This window comes from Buceros rhinoceros, unplaced genomic scaffold (genome assembly GCF_000710305.1).
Source record: "Buceros rhinoceros silvestris isolate BGI_N320 unplaced genomic scaffold, ASM71030v1 scaffold28762, whole genome shotgun sequence".
Lineage (NCBI taxonomy): Eukaryota > Metazoa > Chordata > Aves > Bucerotiformes > Bucerotidae > Buceros > Buceros rhinoceros.
The window spans coordinates 10,773-27,389 of record NW_010397613.1 but is presented as its reverse complement, the minus strand read 5'-3'; the positions used below and the strand labels follow the sequence as shown (position 1 = coordinate 27,389).

Here is a 16,617-nt window from a genome sequence, read left to right as displayed (position 1 = left end):
GATTTGTCTAGTTGTTTGCAGAAATCCAGAGTGTTGTCCAACAAATGGACACCGCTCTGCAAAGAGAAGATTTGTCAGCCTCCTGCTTTCTATCTTTCTTTCGCAAATGATGTTCCAAGCAACTCTTTTTCAAGAGTTGTTTCCATTCTTTTTAATGGCGTGTAAGGACAGAATGTACTAATTCCTGAGGAGTTTGTGTAAAACTTCAGATATATTCTAAGCTAGTTCCCAAGAGATGAAGAGCTAAGAGGTTTCTGTCAAAGAAAATCTACTTCTCGGGAGATTGAAACTTCCCATGACTTTCATCTAAGAGCCTTAGATTCCTGGGGTGTTTATTAGTTTCCTTGGAGATGAGGGAGGATGTTCTGCTAATTACTTTTCTGGATTGCCGTGGTTTAAACCCAGCCAGCAGCCAAGTGACAGTATGCAATACCTGAGAACCTCACTCTGTCTCTGTAGGTATGACATTTTTGCCTGAAAATCACAGGTTTCACCTAGGGGAGGCAATGCTTCTAGTTTCTTGCTGGCAGTAATCCCCTTGCACTGTTTGCAGAAGGGATGGGTGATGCACCATCTATCCGAATTGCCTGACAGGCTTTTCTAATTAAAGTTTGCTGAAAACGTGGGCCTCGCAGTGTGCTTTATCATGCTGTAATGAAAGTGTGGGCAATGTTCTGATTAAAATGTAGGACTTTGAAGTCAGTCAACCACCTGTGTTTGTGTGCACATCTCTCTGCAAGTCAGCGTGCAAAGCCTGGGCAGTGTTTTACAACTGTACGTCGCACTGCAAGATTTGAGACTTCGTTCGGCAAAACGAGAAGGTTTTGACAAGCCTTCAGAAACTAGGCACTGTACAGTTACCCATTCTGAAGATACTTTTCTTCATGTGGTACTTCCTTTACTGCAGTAGAAATCACAAACCACTGCAGAGGGAAAAGTGGTCGAGACTGTACCGTTAAATGAGATGTAGCTCTGCTTTCCTAGCAGTGGAGCTGAGGCAAAAGCAGGGTCTGATGGGTTTTGCCAGATATGTCCTTTACCGTTTATTTTTTCTTTCCCGGTGGTTGAATAGCTTGCCAGCTGATCAAACTTGGCATGGCGCCTTTAAGAGCAAATGCTAAGAATGGCTTCCTTTTTAATTTTCAGGATGACTTTTGATTAGTTGCAAGAACTGCCTGTTTAATTTGGAATCTGGTTTTCTACTGTAAGGTTCCCTTTTCACAGACTTACCTGGACTGCCATTCATTAAACTCTGACCAAGTCTGGTTTGCTTAAGAGTGAAATGGAGCATTCTGTGAGAAATAAAGCTAAGCCCAAACCTATTCACAGAGTAGGGACATTAAGGCATTCGAAGAGCCCTCATTAAAAGCGAGTCTTTAAATGATGTCAGCTCTGCATGTAGCAGTGGTCCAGTGGGTCCCTTGTCCACGACTAAGACGTAGAGATGTCATTGCTGGTAAGGAAGTGGGCAGACTTCACCTCCTCTTTGGTTTTGAAAATGCAGTACTCAGAAATCGTCTTTTCCTGTATGAGGAGCAAAGAGAGAATCTGTTTTCTTCTTGATATTTTGACATGTTTCTAAACCCTGGCTTCATTGTCATTGTTGGGGAAGACTTCGGGTGGCACTCCAGTTCCTCAGTTTTGGATACAGCTTACTACAGAGAAATACTAGTTCCCATTTCCCCTGCAGCTTCTGGTGGACCCTAATTTCCCAATGGTAAATAGCACTAAGTTAGAACCATTTCCAGTTTAGATTGTTTCATGTTATTTGTTGGCAGGATGGCAAAATCTTCTAAGCAAGATTCTAAAATGAGATTCTTTCTTTTCATTTTGTATGTATGTGTTTCTATTTTGTAATTAGGTCTGTAATCAGTTCTTCCCATGAATGTATTAATGAAGCAGTAGAGACAAAAATAAGGAAGATTTCATCCCTCAACACAAGGACTTGTCATGTCTTACCATTACAATGAAGCTTTTGAAAATCCAGACTACCACTTCTCAGAGACACTGGAAATTGACAGAACGTGAGTTGATTTAATTTTCCCGTTGTGGTTGTACTATAAGAAATTAAATTCTGTATTAATATGCAGGAGAAACTTTTTCTTCTGGGTTTTAATTTGTGGAATTAATCTCTCCTTTATGCTTGCATTCTTGAACACAATTTTTTGAAGCTGTTGTCGGGAAGGCAGCATTCAGGACAAATGCCGTGTTTGCTTCTTACATGTTGGATGAGTTTATCAATTAAATATGCTTTAGGATTTGTGGCATTATGTCGTGGACTTTTTTTAACTTCCAGTAATTTTCACAGTGTGCTATAACCTTGCATGTCCTTGTTTTCCAAGCACTTATTCCCGAGAAAAGTTTTAGTCTTTCTGATTTAATTGATGATAAAATCAGAATTATGAGGTTGGGAGCTCTGAGTACAAAATACTTTTCAGTATCAAAGTTTGTTTCATAATATACTCAAAAAATTGTTACCTGTTACACCGAATTTAAGGATATCTGAGAGTTTTTGTGGTGCTCAAGGTTTTCATTTTTGCTTACGCAGGAGGAGTTCTCAAAAGAATCTGTTCTCTCAACGACCCCCTTACGATTCTTCATGGCGTGGCTCCTACAGAGAGCACCGTGGAGGAGGACAGAGTCACCCTCAGGCCGTACCAATGGCCTTCATGAGACATGGCTCTGAGTACCGCGAGGGTTTACCAGGAATTAATGTCCCAAGCAGGAGTCCCTATGGGCGTTCCACGGGTATGTAATTTCTCATGTGAACAGCTCACAGAAACACTGGAACAAGTAACGGCTTACTCCGTCCCAGGGGAGTCCTCTAGCTCAGCAAAGCTCAGCTTTGTATATAGATATGTATGTGGTGGCTGTGGGGTTGTTTTGCTTTTTTCCTTGAAGGAGTTCAGATGTTACATTAACAGATCCAGGCACTGCCTGTTGTATCACAGATCGGTGAACATTGACTTGCAGGGACTGCTCGAGTCGTGAGTGCTAGGATGTACATCGCAGCGAAGTGCAGGAGTTTTGTTAATGGAGCGCACTGCTGAGTTGGCAGCAGAGCTGTGTTTGGTCCGTAGGGCTGCTATTCTGTGTTTGTAAATAATTCATAGCAGTATACAACTTTCTGTATAATTCTGATTGCCTTCAACAGATAATCTTTCCTTTGAGCCGGAGCCGGAACTGGCGTACAGCCCACCTTCCTCCTTCCACCTGCCAGAGCGCCCCTATACCCACAGAGTTTCCGATGTATCGGAAGGTAAGACGTAAGGATTGTGGTGTGTCAGGACACTGCATGGCAGTCTTGCCCCTCATAAAATAATAAATATTTTAAAACTTTCTGGTTCACCTATGAAGATCTTCATGTAATAAAAGGAATCATAAAACATAATTCTCTTTTACTATCCTACACCATTGCCATTGAATTTTTCAATATCTTTCTGAAAGTGATGGCCTGTTTCTTGAACAAAGAAAGATAAAATGCCTACCCATTTTAACCCAAACTCCCTATAAATGAGTCCACATTTCACAAACTTTCACGGTTATCTGAGGAGACTCATTGTAGGAGGAAATAAGGAGAGGATAGGATGCATTTTTGAGACTGTCTTTAGTGAATTTTCGCTATGTTGTCTCTGTGTAAATTCTAGACTATAATAGTAGTTAGAGATTTATATTCCCTAAAATACAAGGGGCTGGAATAGTACAAGCTGGGTTCTGGTTTTGGCCAGCATAGAAGTTCATTGTTCATGTTCTGGGTAGGAACTGTTCTTTCCATATCGTGTTGATTTTTCTGTTACAATGGTTTGGTTCCTGTCTGCTGCTCTGAAATGTAATTGCGAGTTCTTTTCTGGAATTGTTACACTGAAAGAACTACCTCTCTGTGCCCCCGAAGTGAGGGATTTTTGGTTTTATTTTTCTCTTTCATCTTTAAGAATATGGTCTTTAAGTTTGGCAAAATCCTGTATTAAAAAGCAATGATTTTATTAGTACCTGGAAATGCCCCACTCCATGGGTGACCATGGAGATAGGACACTTCCAGGCACCAATTATCATGCGTGGCTTTTATTACCTGGTAGGAAGGACAGAGCACACTTCCAACACAGTCGGCTAGAAGATGAATGTCAGGGTGCTGAAAATTCAAGAAGTGCCTTCACAAGGAGGCACAGATGGTTTTCTTTTTCTGGTTCTTTTTAATTGCTACAAAGAAAGTTGGCTCAAAATGGAAATGGCAGTAACATCAGGGAGCCGTTAGATCTGAACAGTAAATGTGGCGAAGGAGCCTGCACCACCTGCCTTAACTAACAGACCATCGGTGAGTTGGGGCCTTCCACGCCGGAGGGTCAAGCTCGTAAGGGCCAATGTAACATTGCAGACTGGTAATTAAGCTTCGGCTGAACTCATCTCTTCATAGCTGAAGGCAGATGCATTTAAGGAATATAGTCACTTGTATTTGAATAATTGGATGGAAGACGGTTGAGAGAACAGTTGCATTTTGCCCCTGAGGGAGATGGGGGTCGAGTACATGTAACTTCACCAGCACGACTGAGTGTGATTCTAAAACAATCCCTTTGAAGTCAGTAGAAGGATTATTAAAGGATGGGCCTGTCTTCTAGGAAGAAAATCTTGAATAACCAATGTACACATTTAGGAAAGGGTTGGATGACACCATTTTCCACAACAGCTGGGCTCAAGACCTCTTTTCCAGCATGTATCTGAAAAATACGGCATAAGGTCGTCAAGCCTGACCAGGAAAGAAGTGATTGAGGGAGTATATGTTTGCACGTAGGTAGTATGCAGGGTGTAGTTTTTTGCAGTCATTTCTGCGAAAGCAAAATTTGAATTTCTGAAGTCTGTGTGTCAGGAGTATCTGGGCTTACTAAACACTGCATGTTATTTAGATAGCTGTATTCAGAGACGTAACAGAAAACCACCTGATGAGATCTTCATGACTTCTTCCAGCCTGTTTGAAACGGAGCCAGCGGGCAAAGAAGGTAAGAGTTCAGATAAGTGGTTCATCTTCCACAAGGATGGTGGTGTTGACACTGTTCTTGGTTTATCCCCAGAATTGTGTGTACAGTCTTTCTGTGGTTATGGGAATGATTTGGTTTTGGGTTAATGCTAGTGATTAATCTTTTATACTCCACTAGCACACTAAAATCCTAAGATAAATGAAGCACACTGTTTCCAGCCACTGTGTCTGGAATTAGCATCAAATTCCAGCTATGCAAAACCAGCCTGATTGTCAAGTAACACACTTCAGGCTGTTTCATAGGTAGTGCTAAGCTTGGGCACTAACATCGACTGTAATTATAGAATAAGTAAGACAAAAGTGCAGCTTTCAAGTCAATATGTAGCATCACGGAAATGTAGCTATCAAACAGTGATTGAGCAGTAGACCAGAATTTTGTAGTTTATCAGTTTTTTCCCTCATATCGCAGCTCTTTGCATTAATGTTAAAACAAGCATCAGACAAATCGTATTTATTTTTTCGCATTCAGTATTGTACTACTTACATCCAGATTAGAGTACTGATGGAGCTGAGGATATTCTGCGAAGTATTATTAAGTCTTGGAACATGCTGCACCTTGGTAGCAGTAAAAATGGGGAATGTTGTGATACCCATTTTATATTTTGTATAAGAATTTACTGTATTATTATTCCAAAATTTGAATTTTTGTGGTTTTTTTGCAGAGGAAAAGTTAGTTGCAAGTCTTGCAAGTATGTCCACCAGTGAAAGGATTAAAGCAATCCAGAAGATGCCAGAGACCATGAAAAAAAAGAGAGAGATCAGGTAAAATGAAAGTGTATCCGCTTGGTTTTACAAACAGTACTTTCACCATCTAGCTATCAGATATGGGTGTTTGCCATCTGCTCAGCTTTGGTTTGTCACTTCGAAAGAACTGGAAGTACTTCTCAATGCACTTTGTAAAAGTTAACATCTTGCAAGGGAAAATAATTTAAAGATGGTTCATTATCCTTTCTTTGGATGAGAAGAATCTCTTATATATTGTAACATAAAACAGAATATCAAGGCCTTGAGATTTGATTATGAATGATATCTTGTGATTTCTTTTCAAAGGAAACTTGGCTGTTGGCCATTGAAAATGGAGAAGAGACCACGTGGTCTCAATTATCCTTGTGTCTCATAACAGAATATATTTAAATTTTGTTTCCAGAGTGAGTTAGGGAGGGGTTGGAACGTGCTGTCAAAACATGGACAAGAGCCATGGTATTGGCTAATAGAAAAAGAACCCCTAGAGCTTCTCCATGTTTTATTAACTCTGTTCATGTGCACATGTGTGAAACTGTGCTTGCAGCAGCTTCTTTGTCTTCTTGTTTTAATTACAAGCCATAGTATAATGCTTGCCTCCCACTGTCCTGCTCTTCCACAGGAATAAAGTTCTCAAAGAAATAACAAAAAAATCACGGCACCACTGTACTCAACTTTCCTGCTGTACAGAGTGTCTGCAAGGAGCAGTAGTGGTAAGTCAGAAACTTCTGTCAGTCACAGTAGAGTAAATCACTTTAGCTCCAACGTTATCACTGTCTTCAGGGGTATCTGGGAACTCGCTTTATGTTATTTACCAAAGAACCAATTAATTGCCGCAATGTTTATTAATAATGACTTGCATTATGGTAGCACTTGGGAAGAGCAGTTAAGCATCTTATGGTGCATGTAGTGGGGGAGATCTGTTCTTTTATCAAAATGGAACCGTAAAAATTGTTCCCCGTCTCTCCTCTTTTGCTCTTCAGCGATTTCGGCGGTTTGGAAATAGCTTGTCAGAACATTTTCACCAACTATGGTTATGGCACAGGGTGCTGAAGATCATTGGTGCTGAGTTTGGAACAAGCGTTCTTTCTTATTTTATTTTCTTGAAGTGGCTGATAACTTTAAACATCTTCTCATTCCTCATAAACTTCGGTTTCCTCGCAGTCCCTCAGTTTGTTGCAGCAGAACCAAATGACCTTTCGTTCAAGGGTCTGGAGCTGATCACTGGAGCTGTAAGTATGTAACAGCAGATTTGTATTAGTGCTGTGTGCGCAACAGATCTGCTTTAAAAACACACACTTAGAGCAAAAAGGTTAGTGTTTCTTATGAAGAGGTGGAGATAGAATTTTGCGTGTCTAGAAACATTTGGTATGTGTTTGAAAAAGAAGCTGAAACAAATATTGATGCAGAGTGAGCCGAATGGAACTTGTTCTGCTGCATTTGTCTCACTGCAAAAGATTGATGAGTTCAGCAGTGTTTCAAGACTTTCATCACTCAGAAAGCGGTGGAAGGGACACAAAGGAAGCCGGCCTTTCAGAGATAGCTACAGCAGTCTCCAGCAGAACATTTTTCCCATGCTAATTTTCCTCTGAAAATAGAGTGCAGATTGCCATATGTGATCCTGTGAATTTTGCTTATTTCCAGAGCTTTATTTGTCCAAGAAGCACGCAGATCTTTCTGTGGTGACCCACTGACCTCAGTGGGGCCCGGAAACAGGAGGATCTTTTCGTCGTGTGGAGGTCTTTGGCATTCAGGGAATGTAAATGTCCCAGGCTGGTTTTAAGGGAGAATTTTGCACTGCTTTCACTCAACTAGTATTCATCAACTAAGTGATCCAAAAATGTGACTTAACTATTTTTTTCCTGTCTTTGCTGTAAAAATGTGTCAATTTTATTGCTTAGTTGAGATCTTTTTTAAAGATGAAAGGTGTCAGCCTTTTCCTTCTAAAACTGCTTTTGAAGCACCGTGTTTCCTAGGAATGCTGTTTAACTTTGCAGAGTACAGAGTACGGTAACACTGCAGGAGCTCAGCTATAATGTAGTAACTCTAGTGTTGAATGTCATGTGCTTCCTTCCCAGTTACTTCACAGCTGATAAAATCTGTCAGTACAGAACCTTGCTCCTGAGAAAGAAGCAATTAAGCCTTTCCCTCTTCAGGAATTTTCAGAGCAAATCCTGCAAAGGAGTTGAATGCTCATGACCATCCCACATGAATCTTAAGAAAGATACAAGTCATTTATATATCTCTGAAGCTCTTAAAGCTATGGAAGGTTTTAGATGATAGAAGGAAAACGGTGGGCCTGATATTTAGGAATTTAAACACATCTGTGATTTCTCAGTAAGGAATGGGACAGCTCCCACTGCCATTAACTTGGCTTCAGCTGATGATACTTCCCACCACACGGAGGTGATAGCAAATGTTCTGAATGATGTCCGTATCTTTTCAGGGTTATTTTCAACAAACAGTACTCTACTATGGCTTTTACACCAATGCTACCATCAGTAAAATAGAGAATGGTCCATCTTACCACATGCAGCTGGCCTATATTTTCACCGTTGGAATATATTTTGTCATCTGCTTTCTGATCTTGTTGTTCAGGTAAACTAACTATTCTTATTTCATTTACATTAAGGGAAAAATCAAAACAAAACAAAACATCATAAGCAACAGCAACAAAACCCCGCCCTGTCAATGGCTAGCAGTAATAATTACCTGAGCATGTTTCTGTGAGTCCTTGTTTCCAGGACTAGGGTTTAAGGAGAAGCTTCTGCTCAAAAGACAGTCTCCAGAAATCAAACCTTTATTAGACAAATGGAGAATAACTGAAAATTAGTAAGGGACATGCAGAGCATCCCAGTTCAAACCAGTGAATATCATGACCCCCTTTTGTAAGCTGTTGCTCCTAATATCTTCTGGTAATGACATGGCCTTCCAGAGGTAAAGCTGGTCAGCAACAACTAGGAGAAGGAAAGGCGAGAACTGTTCTTAATTAAAGTTTATTTTCCATGCTCTGACATAGGTCCAGTAGCCTTGGGACAGATAGAAAAACTGACACATCTCCTTTCTTGGCCTGCTGGACAAACTTGATGTATTCCCCAGTTACTCATCTCACAACTTTAATTTTCATTGCAGTATGGCAAAATCCTTCTGGAGGAACTTCATTAACCCTCAGACATACTCTGGAAATGCGAGCAAACTGCTCTGCACTTGGGACTTCAATATAACTAGTGAAGAAGCCGTGAAGCTGAAACAAAAGAATCTCAGCACACAAATAAAGGTACAAACTAGCATGCATGAGTCACTGCCAGAGACTGGGCTGTGCTTTTGAATTTGTGTGTGCCTGTACAGTCTCCGTCAGAGTGACTGAAGCGTGCTCGCCCTGTTCCTAACAGACATACCTTTTCCTGACTGTTAAGTTTCATTTGGTTTGAACTCCGGGAGCTGGCTTAGGTACCTTTTTTTTTTCTTTTCTCTTTAAGCTGCATATAAATATTTGTGTACTTCTGTTCTAAATGAATCTCGGTGACTGTTAAGTTTTCCAAACAGAGTATTTCTTCTGTTTTTCCTTCCTGCTATTGAAGCATTTGGTAAACAAAAGGCAGGCTTGTAGTATTCTCTGTGAAATACAGTGTAACTGTCAAGAGAAAAGCCTTTTAGGATATGAACACAAAGTTGTCCAGTAAATGTTCCCAGGATATTGCTCTGCCCATCTTCTAGAGAAATAATCTTTCATTCAGTCTCTCAGGTAGTTACTTGAAACAGGATTTGCTTTATGCTGCTGACTAAGGAATCGTTTCCTTGCAGGAAGACCTCGCTGAAGTCAGCCGAGAAGTTCTAAGTTATTCTGTAAGGGAGAGAGTTGTTCGCATCGGTATTCATCTTGTTTCTTGGGTTGCTTCCCTGGGAACAGCAGTAGCTGCTTGTGCGGGTGTTTACTTCCTCTCCATTAATAACCTAAAGGTAAGGACAGATTTCTCAGTCTATTTTTGGAGATGCAATTTTCTGTCTTACACTGAGTGCAAGCAGTGGTCTGGTCACTACTAGGACCATAGGGAAGCATAGCTGTTGTTTTTGCCAGTGCACACCCAAACTCTGCCGTACCTAAAGGTACGCACTATTGCAAAGGCTCGTGCCATTGGGGACTACGGCAAGGGCGCAGGACTCGAGGGGTCTGAGCAAATCTCCCCCCTCAGCCCAGCAGCTGCTTGCCTGGGCTCATGGCTAGCTTAGAGGTAGTGCAGCGGTGACCTTGAAAGAACAGCAAAAAGAAGCCTCAGCAAGGCCTGCCTCTGCTTTGCCTAGGAGCCGCGTTTAAGCTGGGGCTGCCACGCTTGTAATGCGGAGGGAGGAGAGAGGGTCGCTGTGCTGCTGGACTTGGGCCTGTAGAACATGGTAGTCTCTAACATGAGGACACACATGGAGGTGTGCCTGTGGACACAACCTGATGCTGCGTTTTGGTTAAGGCTCTAAGCTGGAGTTGTTCAGTTGTTTTGGTTTTGTTTTATTTCCCCTCTCTAAGCTGTTTGTGAAAGGGCGTAAAAATGACCTAGAGACCCAAGCTGCCATGTTGGTGCTACCTATTGTCACTTCTCTCCTCAACACATCCATCCCGTTCTTCTACTCATGGCTTGGACACCTGGAGAGATTTCAGATTCCTGGGCAACAGATATATGTCACTATTATCAGGTATTTGTTGCTACCACCCCTTAGTGCTTTTTGCCTGAAGTTGTCTGACTCTTCTTTTTGAGAAGAAGCTGCATGTAGGTGGTGTGGTGGGCATTAGGGAGCTGTTAATCTTCCCCAAAGGCTTCTGTACACTCTTCCCTCCATGTTTCTTTTATCTTCTGTGGGCCTTCTGGAGTGTTACGTCTCTCCATGAGGGCAGGGTATGGTTTTCCTCTCAATTAGGCATGCTGTGATGCTGGGCTTGGTTTTGTTAGTAGCTTCCCTAGATGGCCCCTGGGGTGTTCACCCCCCCAAGGAAAGGAAGGGGAGAGAGGAGTGAGGAGGTTTTACTTAAATACAAATGCCTGGAATTAACACCGTGTAAGCCCTGGTGTCCCTCAGACCTTCCTCCCCTGTGGAGCCTTCACACCCAACCATGAGCCTGTTTAGCAGAGGCTTGTGCCAAGTCTGTCATGCCTGGCTCCCCTTCTGCCAGGACAATAGAACAATGCTGCATCCGGGCTCCCAGGAGAGCTCCTAATAGTCCTGGCACTCTGCAGCGCTATTTGTGTTGTAAGAGGAGGTAATAAAGTGTAACCAGCAGTCCTCCTGCCATCATTCCCCCCAGTGAGCTTATGAACCAGCTGTCAGGGCAGTTACTGGTACTTTTTCCTTTTAGAAATATCACCCTGAAGATATCCATTGTTGGAATATTGTGCTACTACTGGCTTAACGTTGTGGCTGCATCAGAGTCACAGGTAAAGCTTCAAAAATACAATCGTTGACTTACAATGTCAGGTGAAGAACCACTTTGCTACAGCAAAGGGAAGTACACGTAGTGTCTTACCTGAAATTGTCACCCAACTGATTTTTTTTTATTAGCAATGAGAGGTCAGCTAATGATTAGACAACAACGATTTGCTAGCAAGTCTTTGATCTGTAGCCCAAGTTTCAGATGCCCACACATTTGGGAACAATGTTACAATCACATGATTTTTGACTCTAAAAGTGCTTTTTTTTCTTTTTTTCTCTGCTTAAAGTGCTGGGAAACTCTGATTGGCCAAGATGTCTATCGCCTTGTTCTAGTTGACTTCATATTTTGTTTGCTTGGCTCTTTCTTTGGAGAGTTTTTGCAAAGGTGAGTACTATTTTTCTAATCTTGTGTTTATTCGTTAACCGAAGACACAGGGGATTTTTTTCCAGTGTGAGAAAAGGAGAATCCAACAGAAGCGTGGCAGTGGCGCCACTGAAGCTTCCTTGCTTGTCTCCATAGTACATGCCTTGTATATATTGCAGCTCCTTCTTCGGAGGAGGTCAGAGTGTGGACGGTTCTACTCCCCCAATGTGTCCTTTGTTCCTTTGGAGGTAGAAACACAGGCAGGGAGGAAGCCACGTTGTACTCCCACGAAGCTCCTGAATGGGGTGACAAAGGAGCAAGTGTCTCAAGCGGAAAACCTTGCTTTTCTGCGTATGCACCGGCACCCTGCTGGCTTGCCTTGGTATGGCCCCCTGTAATTTTTTTCCTCTTAGTTATGTCACTTTACAGAGAGCACACAAGCTTAATTCTTATTTTCATCAGTCTTATTGAGGATGTACATGTCTCTCAAATGCGGAGTTCTGCAGCCTGGTAAATGATACAGCATTTTTAACAGAACATGAATATAGCTAAGCATGTAAGCCAAAAGTCTTTTACTTCTGACATCTGCTGTGTGTACCTTCCTGTTGCCGAGCGTTATTTGTGACTCCAGGTAGTGTTTAGTGCTTGGTGGTTCTGCAGAGAATTTAGGGTTCCTGGCCATGCTCGTGTAGGAGATTCATTGTTCCCCCTCTGCACAGGATGTGAATAAGACTGGTTTATAAGGTAGGACTTGGTTATCTTTATGTTAAATTAACACAAAACAACAGTGCGAAGCCTTGAAGACTTCCCCTCCACAGCCTTGCCCGGGTACTTTAATCCTGCTGCTGTTCTCATCCTGCTCAGATGGGAATCTGCCTCCCAGCCAAAGGTCGCAGCAGCAAACGGCAGTGTCAGCTGTGGTGAACGCCCTCCACTAAGCTCTGCAAAAGCACCAGACTGACAGCCGTGAATGATGAAAAGTACAATTGCTCGTGTTTCCTTGTGTGTATTCAGAGTAACCCCCGAAAGCCCAGCCCCGAAACATTGTTGATGACACAGGTGATGAGGTGGTACCAAGACCTGTAGGAAAGGCGGGATGGGATAGCTGCCAAAATCTTTATTGTTCTTGCTACAACAAGCAGAAACCGAATCTCCCCAGCCCAGGGAAAATGAGGTGATAAAAAGGGGTTGTTGGTTCTCAGTAGGAATTCTCTGAGCACTTACTTTCCTGTGCATGTCTCGCTACTTGCAGCCACAGTTAGTTTGAGTAGGATATACTTCAGGGTGTGTTAAAAGTGTCAGTTCACAAGATTCACGTTTTCGATTGAGGTTGGAAATTCTCAGGACTCGGGAACTGGAAAGCTGTTACAGTTTTGTGCTGGGGCAACTTGCCATTTCAACTGTTTAAGCATAGGGATGCTTTTCTGATACCATTACAACTTTTTTTTTGAGTTGTATGAGAAATTTCGCAGTTCTTATTTCAGCCTTGCTGTGTGTTACGGGAATTTTCTTTTGCCAAATTCTGTTTCATTTCTGATGTGCTGTCCAATCCATGAGCTATGGCTGCTTTGCATGACGTGGTTAATGCAGCCCCTGAATCATTTGTCATTGATGCTCGTATTCAGAAGGTCATTTGTAGAGATTTCTACAGAGGGTTTGATCATTTAGCAAATGCTATTGTGCTGCACTGGGCTTTTTTTCCACCCCCAGAATTATTGGAACTACAGTCTGCGTGAGCCGGGGGCTGCCAGAATTTGATATTGGACGAAATGTTTTAGATTTGATCTATGCACAGACCTTGACCTGGTGAGTGTTACATTTACAGCCAAAACTTCATTTGCACCTAGAAATACCATGGAGCATTATTCTGACACCTGTGGGTGCTGGGAGAGAGGACATATTAATACCTTTGTACAGATTGTGACTTGCTGGTCCTCTGTAATTATGTAGGTAATAACAACAGCTTTAGTCAGTAGTTTACCCTGTGGCCACCTGGTCTGGGAGAAACCTGTAAAAGGAACATCCTAGAGTTTTGTCTGCTTCCCCTCTGGAATGGTGTTCCTGTTGAAATAGCCTCAGTATGAAACCCTGGAAAAGATTTCTCATGTCTAAGGATGAGTATGTTCCTCCAGTTGTAAGAGAGTTCTGCAGAATGTACGTGTGCGTGTTTTTAAAGGCTGCGTTACTGTTACAGGATCACTGTTAAAATAGTTACATTGCCAAATAACCAGCCACTAACTATAGGAAGTTAGTGTGGTATTTTCTGCTTTCAGTGCACAGAGAGGCATGTCCTGAATAGTGAAGATTTGACTCTTCTCCTATAAATCCTTTCTTGCAGGATCGGTATCCTTTTCTCGCCTCTGCTGCCTGCTATCCAGATGATATCATTTTCTATAGTATTTTATGTGAAAATGGTAACAAACTTTACATGTATTCATCATAAACTTTCATGGTTTGAAATCTGGGCAGAATTTATTGCATCAGAGGGCTGGTTTTGTCTGGAGGCTGTGGAATTTTGCATTTAGGGGGAGAGTTTGGTTGATTGGGTTGAGGGGGGGTTGCTTTAAAGAAACACAATTTATATGCAAGCCCTTGAATTAAAACCTGTGAAACTTGAGAGGTGGGAAGAGTGTGGAAGGGTTCCAGGAGGTGTTAAGAGCACAGTTAGAGAGGGGAGAGAATAAAGTAGTAAAATTAAAGGCTGGGGAATTAGTATAGGTGCATATGTCGGTACAGACACTCATCCTGTGGCTGTGATTCTGGCTTCCCAGCAACAACCCCTCCCTACGAGATATCTAAGTGTAAGCAGGGTGATTCAGCTAGAGGTCATGAAGGAAATTCCTTCTTTTCACAATTCTTTGTCTCAATAGTATGACTAGATGATAGATCGTTTGGTGGGTCAGTGCAGAGTTTGTAATGTGGAATGTAGAAGAGCAAAGCTAGAAGGGTTGATTCAAACTTCCTTGAGCGTTGGGTTTGCATGTGCTACAAAAGCAAACTCCACCCAACAGTCCTGAAGAACCAAGCTGAAGCTCACTTTGCCTTTTACTATTTAAAGACTATATTCTTGAAGTTTTCTAAAACTTCAGTATATCGATCCAATTCATATAAAAGAAATTCTTGGAAACTTTTGATAGATGCTATTCCAGCAGTTGCCACCACAATTTCAGTAGGATTGACTTAAACCGACTTGAAGTGGCATGTAACGCCGTTCCAAGAGTCACTGTACCTTCATCTCTTACAGGTCAGTCTGAGGATGAATTGCCAACCCCCTCGCAAAGTCTGGAGAACTGCTCAAATGACAACATACTTCATTTTACTGCTGTTTTTCCCTTCCTTCGTTGGAGTCCTGTCTGTCGTTGGAGTCACTGTCTGGAGGTATGGGAGATCACTGGCATTCGATCCTATTATGATGCGCTGTGTGACCTGATACCAGGCAGAGGAACCTGCAGTTTTCTATAGAAAAAGCTATACTCATTGCTAATGGAAGGTTCCAGATGTTCGGTATCCTAAAACCAAGATGTTCTCCATGACTTCGCAATAATGTGGTTTATGCAGTAACTTTTCCCATAAGAATGTGGGAGGAGAAACAAAGTTATGTGGAAATTCTGGGTTCCTGTTTAAACGTCATAGCAACTTTGGCTTTTCCTCCTCCTCAGAAGTTTTGCGACCCAGTCTTAGCTCCTGGACTTATTTATGTTATAGACCATACTGGGTCTGCAGTGGGGAAACACTTGGAAAAACTCAACAGAGGTCAACTTCCAATTACCAGCTTCAGAGGCGCTTCTTGCAGGGAGCGCTGACCTCTGCAATAATGCGTCTTGGTTGTTACCAGTATTTTAAAGCTATTTTTTAATGTGCATGTTACTCAGGTCACAGTAATGAGGGCAGCATGGATACCCCTTTTCTTTTTCTTGGCGATTCACAGCCACGTAATTGTGATAGTTAATAAGACAGGTGGCTACACGTGAAGGTGGGTGGGATGCAATGTTTTGGAGCAAACATTTCCAGATGGCAAGTGGGAATTTCAGACTGTGTGGAGTGGCTTGATTTCAAAGCAAACACCACTTTCCTGGTTCGGTCTACCTGACAATGATAATTCTTGCTGTAGGCTGCCTTGCTTCACCGCAGTCTATTGTTACTGAAAACCCATAGTAACTCATGTCCTCGAAGGCAAGGCGAAGTGATCGTTCCCTTCAGCACCTGTGGTGAAACCTTGAAATCCAGATTTTCAATTTGCTGTAGCATACGCTACAGTGGTCGACTTGCTGCGTTTAGGTCAAGATTGTGTCTGCAGGGCTTGGTACTGATCCTTTGCAGCAGGGTTTCTTACCTCTCGCTCCCATAGTCTGGGGTGGGCATTTCAACAGCTGGAGAGTGACCCAAGGTGAAAATCAAACACAGATCATGGAAGTTCCCTGAGGGTCCAAAGAGAGCGGCGGGGCGGGGTATGGCAAACTAACAAGCATCTTGATGTACAAAATCACGATGGTAACTAAATCGCTAGTTAATGTATGACTCTTTAAGTAGCTGTTTTCTCATGCTTCCAGGTTAAAGCCTTCAGAAGAATGTGGTCCTTTCCGAGGTTTGCCTTCCATGTATGCTGCAGTCGCGGAGTGGGTAAAAACACTGGAAACATACACTGCCTCAAAATGGGTGGTGTGGATCTACCATAACTTAATTACAAGCGAACTCTTCTTCTTCATCCTCTCCGCTCTTGTCCTGTAAGTATCTGCTAAAGAAAAGCACTGGGAAAGGACCTGCAGTGGAAGAAGCTGGCAATGACAGCCATTCTTCATTAAAAATCATAAAGTGCATTTTAAAGCATCAGAAATGATTAATGTGTTGGAAATTGATGTACTTGAAGTATATAAAGAAGTTATAAAACTTAGTCCTTTTATGTCAGGATGCCAAAGCACTTTACAAACCAGCTTAATGCTGACCCTAGGATACACTGCTTTTCACTGCGTATTTCTAGTTTCCTGCTGCAGAGGCTCCAGGCCCTGTTGCCGGGCACACTTAGCTTTAGGAACAGCCGCCTTCTTCCCAGAGGTGAATGAATCAG

The 16,617-nt window shown here is 42.3% G+C and overlaps 1 protein-coding gene across 1 annotated transcript in view; it reads left to right on the top strand.

Moving 5' to 3' along the window:
- The first annotated feature begins 1,950 nt into the window (after positions 1 to 1,950).
- Positions 1,951 to 16,617, top strand: part of TMC5 (transmembrane channel-like 5) — an 18,260-nt gene continuing 3,593 nt past the window's right edge. The window contains exons 1-16 of the mRNA XM_010146325.1: positions 1,951 to 2,024; positions 2,549 to 2,748; positions 3,155 to 3,259; positions 5,692 to 5,791; positions 6,393 to 6,483; positions 6,754 to 7,002; positions 8,217 to 8,368; positions 8,903 to 9,047; positions 9,575 to 9,730; positions 10,290 to 10,456; positions 11,115 to 11,193; positions 11,476 to 11,573; positions 13,263 to 13,358; positions 13,891 to 13,966; positions 14,797 to 14,930; positions 16,103 to 16,276. Of these exons, the coding sequence (XP_010144627.1) occupies positions 1,951 to 2,024; positions 2,549 to 2,748; positions 3,155 to 3,259; positions 5,692 to 5,791; positions 6,393 to 6,483; positions 6,754 to 7,002; positions 8,217 to 8,368; positions 8,903 to 9,047; positions 9,575 to 9,730; positions 10,290 to 10,456; positions 11,115 to 11,193; positions 11,476 to 11,573; positions 13,263 to 13,358; positions 13,891 to 13,966; positions 14,797 to 14,930; positions 16,103 to 16,276 (2,096 nt within the window). The remainder of the gene's footprint in view (positions 2,025 to 2,548; positions 2,749 to 3,154; positions 3,260 to 5,691; positions 5,792 to 6,392; positions 6,484 to 6,753; positions 7,003 to 8,216; positions 8,369 to 8,902; positions 9,048 to 9,574; positions 9,731 to 10,289; positions 10,457 to 11,114; positions 11,194 to 11,475; positions 11,574 to 13,262; positions 13,359 to 13,890; positions 13,967 to 14,796; positions 14,931 to 16,102; positions 16,277 to 16,617) is intronic.